At 41.4% G+C, this 16,836-nt stretch overlaps 2 protein-coding genes across 2 annotated transcripts; both read right to left on the bottom strand.

Moving 5' to 3' along the window:
• Positions 1-2,221: 2,221 nt before the first annotated feature.
• Positions 2,222-5,518, bottom strand: LOC112569793. Its single transcript, XM_025247713.1, has 4 exons — positions 5,061-5,518; positions 4,757-4,841; positions 3,782-3,894; positions 2,222-3,203 (listed from the first exon to the last, which is right to left on the bottom strand). Exons 1-4 carry the CDS (start codon positions 5,259-5,261, stop codon positions 2,466-2,468), a joined length of 1,137 nt encoding a protein of 378 aa, XP_025103498.1. The 5' UTR covers positions 5,262-5,518; the 3' UTR covers positions 2,222-2,465.
• Positions 5,519-5,823: 305 nt separating this feature from the next.
• Positions 5,824-13,793, bottom strand: LOC112577274 (protocadherin Fat 1-like). The gene is made up of 7 exons (XM_025260330.1): positions 13,697-13,793; positions 8,616-8,675; positions 8,165-8,319; positions 7,766-7,828; positions 7,225-7,311; positions 6,418-6,525; positions 5,824-6,139 (listed from the first exon to the last, which is right to left on the bottom strand). Exons 1-7 carry the CDS (start codon positions 13,791-13,793, stop codon positions 6,005-6,007), a joined length of 705 nt encoding a protein of 234 aa, XP_025116115.1. The 3' UTR covers positions 5,824-6,004.
• Positions 13,794-16,836: the final 3,043 nt, after the last annotated feature.

The following is a 16,836-nucleotide window of genomic DNA, read 5'->3' as shown; positions in this document are numbered from 1 at the left end:
TGCGAGGAAAAGAAAGAAACTATTGAGATAGGGGTTTGGTTGCAAAAGCAGCCAGAGCATCTTCTGATATGTTTTCAACTAATTTATTTCATGCCCAGTAATATCTGGCAGCGATAGAATATATTTATCTTTATCTTGATATTACTAGTAGTCGAATCTTTAGAGACAATAAACAGGCCACAATCTATGACCGTGGCCATTGACAAACATTGAAAGTAAAAGTACTCGTCTTCTACAGACAGAAGAGACTGGCACCAGAGGCGGAATATCTTCTCCAATGATGCTTTCAAGAAACCGCCATTCTGCAAATGGAAAACTAGGAAGTCGACATCGAAGACAGAAGAAAGCTGATCACACTTTCCAAGTTTTCGGCATAAGTTACTGCACTTCCATAGCCTCTGGACACAGACTTTGCTAATACACAGACTCGAACAAAACTGGAATTTGATATCCCAGAGAGAACCTGTGTCCAGTGTAACTAATCGGGCTCGAATCGCCTGTAAAGAAACAGAATCGCCTTTGTGAACGTAGAAAAGATAAATAACAACTTGTAAGGCTGAACTAGTTGAAGGAGGGAAAGCTTGGGTGGTCTCTGTAAGAAGCAGCTAATGACAAGTACATGTACTGCTGTACTGCTTTCATTTACATTGTCATGTGCTCACTTTAAAAGGAAGCAAAACTCGCCCCAGTGAGGGTATCGGGTGGCTTGCTGACAAGCCTGAGATCCCTTATGCAAGAAAGGTGGGCTTGTAGGCCAGCGTAGAGGTGGTGTATGGGGTAGACAACGAGCTCAGAGTGACCTGCTGGCTGGTAGAGGCGTCAATGACTAGGAAGACTGACACCTGAGGTGACCTCCCACCTGTCTGCCAGGAACAACAGGGGTAGGGGCTCGTGAGCCGCGGAGTGAAAACTGTGATGGAGGTGTGATTATTGTAGGTTTATGTTGACGTGGGTAGCAGGAGTTCAACCCTATCGCCCACGTGCCCAGTTCCCAGGGGTCAGAGTTCACAGTTGGTGTTAAAAACGCAGGAATACATGCATTAGTTTCAGATTATTCTTCTTTAATGTCCCCAGGTCTGTTTCTCTTTGTGATAAGTATCGCACAGTTCTGTATTACACAGGAAAAGCAGAAATAAGTTTAAAGAAATCCACGACATTTTAGACACGAATTTGTGTTTGCACAGAAAATGATTTTAAAAAGTGGAATCCAATAACCTTTCCCCAAAACCCAAAAAGCAATCATAGTTTTCCTCTCTAATTAAAAAAATTCGTCTTCTTCAAAAGCTGTGGCGGTTATTCCATTTTGAACTAAAGAGAGACTGTCTTGAAAGTTCCTGGCAGCCTGAGACTAAACTTCACTAAATTGTGTTTCTAGCCCCTGGATTCCCGGCTTAGAAAAACTTTCCCAAAGGTTTACACCGGGTCTGTGCCTAAGCCACCGTAAACTCAATTTATAGCACATTGATTCCAGATTCCGAGGGAATTTCACCCAAGTGACACAACTGAGCTATGTGCTCCAGGGTAGGGTCCTTCACCCCAAGCACTTTGACCCCTAACCCCCACTGATACTTGGGATGCGGTGTCTGAAGAGGATGAGCTCCATGGAGGATAACCAGCACGAAAGAAAGATTGATAAAGAGTTGCAGACCCCTGGCAAGGCTGTAAATATTTGTAGAAAACTTGTTTCTCATCAGCATACAACCTCTTCTTTTTTCTTTTTTTAAGTTATTTTGTTGTTGCTGGAAAGAGTATCGTGGCTCTGATGATAGTCTTTCTAGAATGCTCTCTGTAATTTAATGGGACATAAGTGTCTGCGGGGAAAGACAACGATAAAACACTTTTCAACAAGCTCTCGAGTGTCGACAGCAATCAAGCGAAGGACGAGTGAGTAAACACTGAGACAAGGCAGAAGAAATATTTTCAATAAACAAAGATAAAATGAGCATCATAAATCAAGTCCTCTAGAGCGAGCATTATTCAAGTGGACAAGTGATCCGAGCTCGCCGACACACTTCTCTTTCTTGAGAAGACGAAAATGTGGTTTGACGAGAAGATGCACTGAAAGTCTCACACACACACACAAGCACACACACACATAAACACATACACACGCACAAGACAGTTACACACAGCTGGTCCTTGGTCTCTTCGCTTGTTTATGTTGTTGTTGCCTCACTTGTTTGTCTTGTTCATGCGATCCTACTAATCACCTGGAGCCGTTGTCAAGAGGCAAAGGTAAGATTGTTTATCCACACATATATTCTTATAACAAGTCTGTATTGATAGCGAGCAACTTAGAGCTGCATTACAATTTGAACAAGTACCTGCATGAATGCATTTGTTTTGATTTCACTGCGATTTAAAAGTGTCATGTATATATACACCAGATTTCAATGGCGTGCACACCGCGAAGGGAAGATAATTCTTTTCGAGTACTTTGAGGATTGTGTGACGATTCTTTCCCTTTACGAAAAGCTCGACACGTTTCTGATATCAAACCTCACTCGAGACTTTTTGTTGTCTTTGCAGGAATGAAAGCTGCACAACTCGTTCAACCGACGCTTCAGCTTGTCGGCTGCGTTCTGCTCCGTTCTGCTCGGTGCTCCAGGCCCCAGGCGCAAGGCGATCTCTTCCGGGTCAAAGGCCACAGAGGAGACACGGCGAGTCTGGTCCACCAGGGACGACCCGAATGCCACGGAATCCACGAAGTCGAGGTGAACTGAGGACGGGGAAGACGACGACGACGACGATGATGTAATGTCGGAGTTGCTGTCGTCGTCCAGGTGATGGTTTCCGAAGACCGTGGTGCAGGTGGTGTCTGTGGACCCGCAGGACATGATGGAGGCCGTGGTGGTGTCTGCCGATTCTTTTCTCTTTGAGCATCTCATCAAATTCCCGCTTCTCGTCAAGGGACTAAGGGACGGAACTGTTGTCTGTTCGGAGAGTAACTTCCCTTTCAAGAACTTGAGAACGACGAAGGGAAATACCACAATGACGAGAAAAAAGACGATGACAGTCGCGGTGAAAAGAGAGATCGGGAGGGTAGCAGTGTTTTGAATGTCGTCCTGGCTCTGTGGCAGGCTGGTGACGTCGTTGATGGGGACGTTGCGGAAGCGGTCGTTGTAGCTGGTGTACAGGTCGCCGATGACTTGGACTCGCATCGTGGAGGTGATGAACCGCCGTGCAGCTGAGTTTTCCTCCGCCTGTCAATGAAAAGGAAATACTATTATGGGACAGAAGTTCTTGCACACCTCTTACGAACTAGAACCGTTGTAATTTGCAGGAAGGTGAAAAGATATTTTCTAAGGTTACTGTTTGAAGAACAGAGGTTGAAGATTAGTAATGTGATGTTCCCCATTTCTTTTTGATTTTTTCTTTCTCTTCAGACATTTATTAACCTTTCGATAGACTCTTATATGTTTTGGGTATGTCACCCTGAGTGTCCAGTCACCTGCTTTTATGTGTCTGTCCATGCCTATTGAATCAGTCATCGTACGCATGAAACTTTCCGAAAATACATTAAAAGTAATTTTTTCCAGAAATACTGACTCTTGGGTGCCAATATCTATATATAAATATATGTGTTGTACGCGCGTGCTGTTTCTGGCTGGAAGCTGGTGTAAAATTAGAATTAATTTAACTGTTTTTCTTCTTGTTATTTGCGTAACCGTTTTCCTGAGAATGTGTGTGAACTAGTCCCCACCACCATGTGCATCGCCACGGTCTTCAAAAAATCATGAACAAATACCATCGTGAACTTGAACTGTACAAAGTACCCGACCTTGACAGTCACGTGAATGGCGTCGATGTCGTCTCTGTCAAACTCCTTGATGACCCTGACCTCTCCAGACATTGGGTCCATTTCGAAGTTCGATGAATATTCTTCTGGAGCCACTGAATGAAGATTTCAATAGCATTCCATCAGAACAAAAAAACTATTGAAAGTAAGTGCAAACAGTGCAAGCATCAATAACAGTGCTGACCAACTACAAACACACTTCCGGTGTGAGTCCAGCCTCACACAGACCAAGAAAAGCTTGCGATGGGAGGACGACCTGCTAATCTGTGACTGACCCACTATGCGTCCTGACGACTTATTGATATTGCGACCCAAATCATATAATCCACCCGTAGTCAGCTTGTCTGGCGCTGGAGGATATAGGCGTTAGCTGGCTTACACAGGGAGGGGAGAGCAGAAAGAGAAGGAGGAGAAGGAGGAGAAAGAGGAGAAAGAGGAGGAGGAGGCAGTTAGTCGGGAGGACCACTGGGCTGGTGTTCAATCCTGCCGTTCGCTGCTTTGTTCCCCGACTGCCTTGTCTTCCACTCTCTGTGATTGATATTTCGCGAGCGCAAAATCGTTTCAACGATTTGCAGATCTCTGGGAGTTCGGGAGTGACCACACAGGCGAGTGGCTCATCGGTCAAAAAGCTTTTAGAAGTAGATTGCAAACTGGGTATTTGGGGAACGATTTAAGCATGAATAGAGTGAATAAATAAATGGATAATTGAATGATGGATTTAATAAATCATTCAATAAATTATTATAATTAAAAATAATATCTAACGAATATTGATTTCAAGAGGAGAGCACTTCCAATTTGCATGCATATCTTTCTCGAACATCTTTCATCCATTATTTAGATATTAAATATTGTGTAAAGATCTTATTTCAATCTATTACAGCTAGTTATGACCATAGTAGATATCGTATGTAGCCCTTACCCCAGTCCCTATCAGAAATTGTGATATCGTTTTACCTGAGACGATGACATATGTGATAGAATTATTAAGAGAATCCATGTCGACAGCTTTGATGTGGCCTGGCCATATTTTCAAAACTCCCTGAAAGTAAAGAAGCAGGTAAATATTTTTAAAAATTGTACAGAAATAGAGCGAAAGGATTGTTCTAACATACAAGACTATTTTTAACGATGGTATTTCAAAAAATACGGAACAGAAAAGGGGAGAAAGAGGGTCGGGGAGGAACAGTTACACACATTAGTGTAGAGGACTGGTAGAGAACTAAAGGAACTTCACTCACCTGTAGATGCAGCAGCTTACCTTGAATGATTTCTTGAGTGCAGCTTCATAGAGCGGGGTGGTACAGTAGCCATCCAACATGGGGCAGTCCGGGTACAGGAACGCAGGCCCCTGGTCGTCACTGTCGCTGATGTTGACCCTCAGGGTCATGTGAGCTTGCCGTGGTAGTGGGAACCCGTTGTCCTGGCAACAAGAGGCATTGTACTCGATATCACTAGTCATTGTGATCAGTACCTCCGGCTACACACTCAGTGGTCGTATTCACGAAGCCAGGCTAAATTGCTGTTCCGGGAAATAAGGGGCAAGCGTCTTGTCTCTCGATTTATAAAGCAAAGAACAAGATTCCGCGGATGCTGCTCTTCCCACGAGGCCATTATTATAAATCAGAGGCAAACATCTCCTGGGGGCAGAGTAACATAAAGCAATATCCGCGAGGTCACATCGAGTTGTAACTACAGAAGCGATTTCCCCATTTTATGTCTGGGCAACGATTTCATTAATATGGCCTCTGATTTATTGCTGTGACTAGTCTTCGAGCTTTCTGGAAGACGGGGAGACGGGAGAAGGCTAACTTGTAATGTAAGTATGAAAAGGAAGAAAAAGGAAAAGAATGACGGAAAAACACAGACAATAAAAAAAAAATTAACAATAGAATTAAAAAAAGGAATAAAAACAGAAAGAAAGAAAAAAGGGAACAAAACAAATAAACAAATATTACTAAAACAAGAAAGAATGAAAGTGAAAAAGGAAAGAATAATAGAAATAAAAAATAAAAAGCGAAGTATTAAAAAAGGTAAACAGAATAAACAAAAAACAAATAAAGAGGATAAAAAGAAAGAATTAATGAAAGTAAGTGTGAGACGTACTGTTGGTCTTTGACAAATATTTGGAAAACAAGGTTTCTAAAGAAAAAGAGAACAAATAAACCACCGTGGAGCTAGGCCATGCAATGTCCACTGGTGTTATCAACTCACTATTGCTGTGAGGTTGAGGACATAGGACGAGCGATCCATTAGCCGAAGGAAATCGAAGTCCACAGGTTGTCGCAGCATGAGTTCATTTCCGTTTCCCGTAACACCAAAATATTCATAGCCATCATTCTGAACAGATTGACATGTGTTAGCCACAATCAGCCTGACAACTGCAAGCTGAGGAGCTCAGGTGGTAATAAAAATATATAACAAACAAATTAAAAACCAGTGTCTAGTAAACTACTAACAAGCAGTTAATAAGTCATTAACAAGTAACCAATGATTAACAAACAAATGCATAATTTGTGACACATCAACAATCGTATGTATTCTGAAAAATTCCCATCTATTATGACAGTCACTTATGTGGTGTTCAGAAACTTAAGGATTGTATAAAGAAAAATGACCTCTGCATCCACGTGGCGCGAGATGTTGTAAGAGTTCACCACGCCCGTGATGTCCCGGTCTCGTGCGTAGCCACGGAGATGTAAAATGCTGGTGCCAGGACTTGTATTCTGAAACATTACATGACAAATTACCCCTAGTCCTGTACTCTGAAACATTACATGACAAATTATCCCCTAGTCCTGTATTCCGAAACATTACATGACAAATTACCCCTAATCCTGTATTCTGAAACATTACATGACAAATTACCCCCTAGTCCTGTATTCTGAAACATTACATGACAAATTACCCCTAGTCCTGTATTCTGAAACATTACATGACAAATTACCCATAGTCCTGTATTCTGAAACATTACATGACAAATTACCCATAGTCCTGTATTCTGAAACATTACATGACAAATTACCCCCTAGTCCTGTATTCTGAAACATTACATGACAAATTACCCCTAGTCCTGTATTTTGAAACATTACATGACAAATTACCCATAGTCCTGTATTCTGAAACATTACATGACAAATTACCCCCTAGTCCTGTATTCTGAAACATTACATGACAAATTACCCCCTAGTCCTGTATTCTGAAACATTACATGACAAATTACCCCTAGTCCTGTATTCTGAAACATTACATGACAAATTACCCCTAGTCCTGTATTCTGAAACATTACATGACAAATTACCCCACTGACACTACATGAAAACATGGATGATGTTAATGACATAAGGTAATGAATAAAAAGAAGGCGGGGAAAACTGTTGGTTTATTTATGGAAAATCTGTTAGTAATCAAAACCAGTTTTGTACCTCATTCACGGTTACTGTTGCCGGAAGCTCGGGGTCAAACTCAGGGTCATTATCATTGACATCAATGAGAACAATTTCTTGCTTGAACTGTAACAGCAACAGAATATCACATTAATTCATGAATACTTTAATTGAAGTGCAAAAATAATCCTGCTGTAATGTACACATGACTTTACTGACTTGTACATGATGAACATGTAAAATTAAACTCTTTCCCGTTCTATCTTTCTCTATCTTTCCTTCTACCCCAACCTCTCCATCCCATCTTCTATCGACGATTCCCTATGTGTCTCATCTACCCCCCCCCCCCAAGTACAGGCATCATCCACCCGACACCCGCGCGGGGCAGTTACTCGTTCAGTTGATGCACCTGTTGACTTGGCGGTACCCGATGCCTTAACAAGGAATAGTAGGGAGGTAAGGTAGCGAGGGGAAGATTAAAACCCCTCGTAGTAAAGGTGTCTCGGAAAAAGAGATGGAAAGACTAGATAACCACATTGCCTAGGGCAGAGACAGTGTACGGAGTGTGAACACAGCTCACCACATGTTTCCAGCCATCGTACGAACATTCCAGAGTAAAGGGGAGAGACTCGCGAGTCAGTGTCTGCAACACGCGAATGTTGATAAAAATTAATAGCAAAAAAATAAGTTACTAATTTTAAGCATATCAAATAGGTTCTAGTTTAATGTAATATTAAAAGCATAAGAATGGCTTCAGTGTGTCGAAGATGAAGAGTTCCCCGACATTGTTTTCGTCCAGCCGTCTTAGAAAGAGGAGTGGGGGAGAGAAAAAGAGAATTAATGAACAGACTTCGCTGTAGAAAACAATTACATGATTAGTCAAGAGCTAAATGTTAGTCGTTGCAGAAACACAGACATGGAAAGTAATGGACAAACACATCAAATGGTGGTCACACAAATGATTACAAGACCTGATTACCGTGAGTTCATTCAGGTACTCCAGGTCGGGCTCCCTGGCGAAGTAGAAGACAACTTGGTGCTGAGAGGCTCGCAGCTCAATGAAACCACGTGGTCCGTCCTCTCGGAATGCCCACTGCTCGCCAGATACTCTGGGTATCTTCATAATGACTGTACCTACAGGCCACAACCGACAATTCCATGTGACCAACGGTCTTCCGTATTTTTTTTTATCACATTTGTAGTAAGGCTTTCTGACACAAACATGCAAAGACACGCCCGTACATAAATTATCATTGATTCTTATTCGTACTTACTATACATTTCCCATCCTTTACATGAAAAGTCTTCATGGGGTGACATCCATTTTTTATATCAAAGAAATAACAGCCAATTACAACTTTTACAAAAGAATAAAATTATTAGCATCAGTAGACGGAAATCGTGTTTACACAGAGGACTGAACAGCTTACCTGGGGGAACATCTTCTCGAAAGGAGATGATGGAGGTGTTTACCTCACATGCTGCCTCCGCTGGAAATAGCAGAAAGGAAGATAAACATGTTTAAAACACGGGTAATTGACCAGAAAGTGTTTCACAGGGAATCAGCAGCTAATGATTTGTCATGGCGAAACCAATCTGCCCTTGGACCCCACCTGCATGGAACGATCAGAATGTGGTGGTGGTGGTGGTGGTGATAATGATGGTGCAATATTTTTTATATACGTGGGATTCTTGATGAGTTGTAAACAAACAATATAATTCTTGCACTTCAATAGACTTCTGGTTTAAGTACCGTGTGAGGTGTGTGTGTATGTGATGGGGGACGGGTTGGTGTTTTACACCGAGCCAGCAACTAAGACTGTATCATGACAAGGCAGCCAGCCCTGTAAACAGATGTCACGTGCAGAGAAAGAGAAGCGAGCCCGAGACGAGAGTTGAACCTAGGCCAGCCAACCCTCACTGTGTTGGTGACAGGTGTTAATCGTTGCTCCACCAGACCGCCTAGTATAGTGTGATGGCATGAACCCAAGTCCGTTTAAAATAATGAAGTAACTTAGATCATGTCACCGTTGATAAAAAAAAAAAGCCGGTCAAAACACGCTTACACACACTTTCACACACACACACACAGAGAAAGAGAGAGAAAGAGAGAAAAAGAGAAAAACTCGTCTGAAGGTTTGGAGACAGCATAAGTGTTGTTCTCTACTCTTTGTAAAAAGCTTGCTCAATATTTCATAGCTCAGCAAAGAAAGAGAGTGGTTGTGTCCACATGGTTCATAAATGGCGAACTAGATTCTGTTTTTGTTGGGAAGGAGCGTCACCGCCATGTCTGTCCGTTGAGAGCAGTTAAAAGCTGTCCTGCTTCACCCACAGAAAGTGCCAGCTTTCAAATTAATATTTATGTGCCTGCTGGGATACAACACGTTCTCAGTGCATTCTGACAATCCAGAGAATGAAAACTCCACTCTCTCCCCCACACACGTCCAGCAGCCTACAGGATCCACTCTCAGACCTCCGCGTGATGGCGGCACCGACAGCAACATTTTGTGCTCACAACCTCCCTCGGACCCTCCAGCATTTTTTTTTCTGTCAATTTTGCTTGGAAAATTCATCCGATAGCAACCCATCCTCCATCCTTCGCGCCTTCGCCTCGTTTTGACCAGCAGGAGGGTCACTTGAGGTCGTTTAACCTTTTGCATGTTGTCCTAAGCTCCCTGCAGTGATCGCACATTAACATGGTTGAGCTTCAACTCTGACCTAACCGCAGACATTCAAAGTGAGATAATAATGGAGATAATAGGTCTTTGAAGGTAGCATCACGTTTGTAGTTCGTATCTCCCATCCCCTCCTGACTCGCTAGTTGTTTTGTTCTTTTTGTTCTTTTTTTCAGTTTTGTGGATCGAATCTACTTGAAGCTCTTTTCGCAGCTTAACCCCACGATTTGACCCCAACATAAATTTTCTGGGTGTCAAAGAGTTAAAAGGAAACATAAAGGACGCGCGCCGCTCGCTCCACAAAAGGAGAAATATTTTGAGAAACACGCGGGGCGGACGGGTCGAGGAAGACACACACACTTTCTCTCTCTCCACACTCGGTGTGTTTGCTTGACCATCAGGATCAAACACGTGGAACACGGCTTGAGATAACAAACTGCACTCTGAACCCCATACCGACCTTTCTCTTTCTCATTCCTTCATTCTTTATCTCCATTTATTGTTTCTTGTTTCTTTCTTTATTTTTTTGTTTTTATTGTCTCGCTATTTTATTGACATTTACATTCTTGCATGAAAAAAAATCACCTTTTTATGACTTCTTACTGCTAGCTGTAAGACAAGCAAATAACAGTCACAGTCTGCACGTAACGGGTGAAAGTCTAACGAACATTCTAGACGCTTCAAGCCTCTCGCATCCCTTTGATGGAAGTTGAATCGCCAATATTCACAGCTCTGAGTATATATATATCACTCTTCATCTCCTACAGACAGACCAGAATTTACCCCAAGTGACATGCCAAGGATTGATTCTTCCATTATTGAAAATCTGCCTGTAGACGCATAATAAATGTAATAAAACGTATAAATAACCGTCATTTTTCGAAAACAACAAAATACCCACGCGAAGTATGATCAACAATTGCCGAAGGCCATTGTCAAACAAATCCAAATATAAAATTGTTAACACAGAGGCGGCAACGATTCACAACAGCAATAAAATTCTCAAATGCACAGGCACTTAACGAATTGTTTACTCTACCTGAAAATAAAAACAACAAAGAGAAGCTCTAAAAGATAATTATGATTCATTTTGTTGACTGGTTTTATTTGTCTTTTCCTTCCTTGTTCCTGCCACGTGTGTTTGTGAAGGACGGAGCGTGCAAGATCACGTGTACGCATGCGTGTGCTCACAAATGTTCAAGGTGTGCAGTTACATAAACACATCCCCAGTCGCCTTCCCTCCTGATATCCTCACTCCCTCCTTCAAACGGTCAGGGTTACTGGTCCACTCGCTTCACTCTGTCTCCGAGGGTCTTAACTGTGGATGTTTATAATTGACAGTTTACATGTTTACATTGTCAGCTCTCGTTGCAGCAAAAAGTCGTGTGCTTATTATTCTTTTGTTTTATTTTAATACTTTGTACTTTTTATACTGGTATCTTCAACACTTTGGAGGATTTGTTCTTTTGTGGGTGGATGGGTAAGGTGCTGAAAGATAAACCTTAAACATAGTTTTCAGATAAACCAGATTGATTATAGTTTACAGATAAGTGTGAGGAACGTTTTCTGTATTGATTTGACCTCTCAGAATTTTAAGACGTTTCTATTTCTACAAAAAAATGTGGTTTGAAGCAGTTAGGATCCAATCCTCCTTCCTGTCTCTCTCTGTTCTGTCTGTGCATGTCCCCAATTGATATATTTTCGTGCTTGCATACGTGTGTTTACACGTGTCCGCGCACTGTGCCTGCATGTTTGCACGTGCCAAAGTCTGACCTGCAGACACGAAGCACCAGTGAGTGGATGAGTTGAAATCTGTCTTCGTGACTTCAGTCCATCTCTGGCGGTCACGTGGTGCCTGCCTCCACCGAGGGCTTACAGATGCCCAGGAGATGGTCTCGACTCTTGTTGGGGCTTAAGTGGTCGATGTCGCAAACAGCCAGTGGCGAGAACGCTGGCTACTGTCTGTGTTTTTCTTGATGTGAGAGTGCTTTTCTCTGGGATTATACTACTTTCCATGGTAGAGTAGTGCTCATCTCATGGGCGCCTTTTTGGTGAGCTGGGTCAACAGGTCACGGCTTTACCTTTGCGAGTGTGTTTTGAAATATATTCCATGAGGCAATATTATAAAACATCAAGGTGCTAATACTAGGCATGATATCTGTTTGAAATTACAGAAGGCAATATGGTTTAAAGCCAAGCTAATAAACCGAATTTTTAGGAAGTTTATTTGTCTTTAAAGCCTTCCAGTTATAAACGTGATAGCAAAGTATTTTATTTACACAGATTTCTTAAATCAGGGGACTAACTATATTTTTGTACAAAGATAATCAAAACTTCTTGCAATAGTCCTTTGTATTTTTATTACATTTATTTAAGTTGGACTCAGTCTGATTTCTTCTTTAGTGTCTCATCTTGTCAACTTTCTTATTTATTTTTGTAAGCACTTTTCCCTCGATTTTCTTCTTAGACGCTCACATCCATCAGTCGTATGACAAGATTTGTGATTCGCTTGATAAAACCTTTCAGTCAAGTATATTTTGCTGTCAATGTTTGATGTGATTGTTTTTTCGAATAGTACTAAACTATATTGACCTCTTCTCATCTGCTATCTCACTTTAGTTTCAGCTTTTATTCTTATATTTAAAAATTGTATTCCTAAATAGAAAGTAAAATTCACTAAAAATCAAGAAATAGCTTTCTTTTCTTTTAGACAAACGTTTTATCTTCTCTAAGTTTGCAAAGTTTTCCGAGTAAGTGGTGTCTCCTACAACATGGAATTCTTCGGGGAGCAGTAGCCAAGAACTTCTCACAGAGCAAGGTCATTGCCCTCAAAGCATCCTAACAGAGATGCTGGGCAGCAGCCAGGGCTGCACACAAAAGTTGTTTGTGGAACATACACCACTTCCTCTGAAGAGGGTTGATGCTAAGGTTACTTCTTTGTTGAGGAAGACCTTGTCATCCGGAGCAGAGAAAGCAAGTGTCGGTCATTGTTTGTTATGGGAGAGGTTCTGTACCACGGACTGTGTCCGTGACATTCCTCCTGTCCTCACTCCTTCCAACAAAGGGCCAAAACCAGTCACGTGATATAAGCTTTTGCTTAGGACTTTTGTATGCACCGTGTGAACATTGAATTGCCTCTCATGTGTTGTACAGAACAATTTCAGATTATATCTTCCATATTCAGCTTTGTCGTATTTATTTTTCTTTCGTGTTTCAGAGACATTTAAGAATTTTGCTGTCCTCAAGGATGTCCTTTTTCCTTTAAACTTCACTCATTCTTTTTTAAATTACATTCATAATTGAATTCGAAGCTGGTAATAAGGGTGCAAATAGAATTTCGCCTCTTTATACCTTCACTTTCCCCTTTTGTGGGACGAATTCCAGACTATTTGGACTCTTTCCTTAGCGGCTCAAGTGACAGATGATGAAAGTAGGGCTCATTACTAATGTCTATGTGACTTCTGAGAGTTTGTGATAAGTGATGACCCCAGAGCCCACTGACCAAGATCCACTTTTGTTCAATAGCTCTTTAAACCAGGTCGGTATCAATCCTGGATTTTCCGAACTATTAAATTTCCAGTTCATTTCCCCAATTCGATATCTTATCTCATTTTCGGAAATCGCTTGCAAAATCAAAGTACTTCCACCTTTGATGAAAGGATGGAGCAAAGTGTCATGTAAAGAAAACAGTGCAGAGAGGAGATGGGGGAGTGGGCAAGTGTACAGAAATATTCTAAAAAATATTAATTGAACAATTACTAGTTCATCTTTGATCTTTTCAAAAACCTGTCTCCTCAAAGCCTTTTTATTCAAATAAATGAAATTCATTAACTTACCTTTAGGTACACAGGAGAAGAATGCACAGAAAGCCACCAGAAAGAAGAAAGAACTCTGCGTGGTCTCCATAGGAACCTGCCACACACGGCACACCATCTTCAGATCCTAATTTATTTTTTACAGTTTCTCCACTTGTGTCCTGTCACACTATCCTATCATGTTCACTCAAGCAGCTAGGCGGAAATGAAAGCAGTCATGCGTTGTACAGAATTAACAGCATTCATAACTTACAACCGTATTAACAAGTTTTTATTTGACTCCAATTATCAGTGTTTTTATTTTAGCCCACAAAACTGGAAGATCAGGTTTTAGGTCTTGAAGCAAGTGAGCATCGGCAGTGAATCGGAAAATTGCTTGCTTTAAACTATAGTCTTCAATTTCATGAAAGGCAGATTATATTTTTCTATTACTTCGCTCACCACTTCGACTGTTCTGATTGCTATCAATACAACTTTCAATACACACTGTTCTTCGTTAATTAAAGTTAAGCTTCACTAGCTCAGAGTTGACCTCAGGTGAGATGACACCGTGGACACAGAGGATGCCACTGCTAAGCCCCTGTCCTTTTATAGTGAACAGTGGGTTCATTGCCACCGAGCGATCCTCACCGGGGGTAGAAGAGTGTGGGAGGGGAGCAGGGGTGAGTCCAGCGTGAGAGACAGGACCCTGCAAGATTTTGATGGAAGGATGAACCGTGTAGTGACAAAAAAGTTCATGGATGATCCGGGAGAAGGGGAAAAACACACACACATCAACCCACCCACACACACACGTGTGTACACGACGGCACAGGGGGTAATAGGGAAGGAGGGGTTGGTGGCGCCACTGTTCTTCTGAAGACAACTTGTTTGTTGGTAGGGACGCCGTCGTGGCATAAAGATCTTGCCAAAAACTACAATAATATTGTGTTATAAAGAAAGACGCTGATTAGAATTAAAAACGGAGAGTTCACCACCACCACCACACCACCACCACCACCACCACCACCACCACCACCACCACCACCACCACCACCACCACCACCACCACCACCATGATAAAACTTCTTTTGTTTTCTTCTGTTCTTCTCATGTTTCTTAGTTTTCTTTCATTCGTTATGTTGTCTTGTTCTTTTTTATGTTGTTTTATTCTTTTGTTCTTATTATCTTCTTCCTTTTCCTTTTTTTGTCGTCTTGCTGCATGCGGTACTCTTAGTTTTCACTAACCCTTCTCTTCTTTTCCCTCGCCTTTGTCTTCTATTATCTCCACTCCGATTACTTTGCCATAGAGACCTGTCTCCAGGGTCACGTTCTTGTTGACTGAGGTCAAGGTCTGTAAAAGTGGACAGGTCTTGAAGTGATTAGCACAGCTCGGAGTGTACAGATGTCTGCAAAGTTTGCTGATTAGCATAAGGAGGCCAGCAGCAAGCACTAAATGTTTGTGTGTCGCTGTTCTCAATTATTTTGTTAGCTGGCAACAAATTTATTTTTTCCTCTGATTATTTAGAGAGATTAGGGAAGAAGAAAAATAGAATGCAGAAACAGAGACAGTAGAGTGGGAAGAAATTTCTTCATTCATTCATAATATACAAAAATATTTATATAAAGCACATAAGCCTTAATGACAGCGATTTTCAGGGGCGCTCGGTAGAGTAATGAGTAAAATGCTCATAACCACTACACCACCAGCACTATTACCAAGTACTGCTGCAACATCCGTTGTATAAACTTCTGAAATCTTATTTGCACCAACAGGTAGCTTACTCGGGAGTCAGGTTTCACTTTCTAGAAAATAAGAACTCGGTTAAAGTCTTATTAACACAAAGAGACGCAGAAAAGCCGTCAGAAAGGGTCTCACGAGCATGGGAGATAACTTTGTAATGCATCTTTAGCGCCGAGCTCCGCACAGTTAACTCCCCTAGTTTTGAGAGTTAACTTCTAGTTTGAGCAGTTTACATTCTTGTCATCATAAGTCTGATTCTTGTTTTAGTCAGCCAGTTGGTTGGTTAGTCAGTTGCTGTATATCTCGTTTGGCAGTCTTTAAAAGCTTGTCTGTCTACACGTGTCTGTCTGTCTGAGCTCCTGTCTACCCTTCGTCTCCTGTCTATTAGCACGACTGCGTGTCTCTGGTGCTCTGTTTACACGCTTGACTGTCTTCGGGTCTGGCGAACTAAATACCTGTCTACATGTCTGTCTCAGTGACTGTCTACCTATGTTCTGTCTACTCTCCCACTCGTGCTGAGGTATAAAAAATTACATCCACTAGAATGTTTTCTGTGATATTTTAAAGACAAAATACATAGCACCGGGCATATCGAAGTGGATTACAATGTATAAATATAAAAAATAATTTATGTTGCAGAGATGTCAGGCACTCTTCATCAAATTGGTTTAACTGAAGAAAGTTTTCTGTTTTCTGTCCTTTGATTTAAAACATACTGTATGAAATCGGAAAATAAAATCTTTCGTTTTCTGTTATCGAGATATAAGCCACACTTTATCAGATGGGCTGAACTAAATAATGTCTTCTGCTTGATGTATCGAGATATAAAACATACTTCCTCAAACCCACAAGTTAGCCTCCAAATGTTGACAGAGAGGTTGCAGATGTGTAGCAAAGAATTCCCTAATTTACTTTTAGTCAAAAGTCTGCTGGCTAGTTCTGAAAGCTTTTAGAAAATAATTATTTTGTTATGTTGGCTATCGTCTAAAAATACTGATATTATTAGGGTGGATATTTCCTTAAATATTTTTAAGTTATAATAGAAAATGTATGCAAGGTATCCACTCCCATCATCCCCAGTCATGCAAGGCTCTGATTGTAGACAGAAAAAATCCATTATTTAAAGTATTTTCGTATTTAATTTTTATAATTATAAGTACTAAAGGTCTTTCGTGTTAAAAAATGTTAGGAGGTAGTGAATCTGGTTTGATGCATGTATTTCAGTCGTGGCAAATGTGTCTGCACTGACGTCCAAATCCACACCCAGCGAAAATCTATACTTTGCCATCACCATCAATCGTCTTCCCCCTCCTGCCCACACCACACCCATCATCCACCCGATGTTTTGCTGTGGTGCTTAGTCACGCGCACCCAGCCGTTGCCAGCTTCAAAGGAGTCGGCTTTCCACCACCGTCCCGAAGATACGGTATCGGATCAA

The sequence above is a fragment of the Pomacea canaliculata genome, linkage group LG1 (assembly GCF_003073045.1).
Source record: "Pomacea canaliculata isolate SZHN2017 linkage group LG1, ASM307304v1, whole genome shotgun sequence".
Classification (NCBI taxonomy): Eukaryota; Metazoa; Mollusca; class Gastropoda; order Architaenioglossa; family Ampullariidae; genus Pomacea; species Pomacea canaliculata.
Note: the sequence above shows the minus strand (reverse complement) of the source record. Positions and strands in the feature narration are given on the sequence as shown.

Coding starts and splice junctions, on each gene's coding strand:
- LOC112569793 (XM_025247713.1), bottom strand. CDS start 5,261: ATGACTAGTGATATCGAGTACAATGCCTCTTGTTGCCAGGACAACGGG. Junction 3,895..4,756: donor CACATATGTCATCGTCTCAG/GTAAAACGATAT, acceptor ATCTTCATTCAG/TGGCTCCAGAAGAATATTCA. Junction 3,204..3,781: donor CCATTCACGTGACTGTCAAG/GTCGGGTACTTT, acceptor TTTCATTGACAG/GCGGAGGAAAACTCAGCTGC.
- LOC112577274 (XM_025260330.1), bottom strand. CDS start 13,793: ATGGTGTGCCGTGTGTGGCAGGTTCCTATGGAGACCACGCAGAGTTCT. Junction 8,676..13,696: donor CTTCTCCTGTGTACCTAAAG/GTAAGTTAATGA, acceptor TGCTATTTCCAG/CGGAGGCAGCATGTGAGGTA. Junction 7,312..7,765: donor ACGATGGCTGGAAACATGTG/GTGAGCTGTGTT, acceptor TTGCTGTTACAG/TTCAAGCAAGAAATTGTTCT.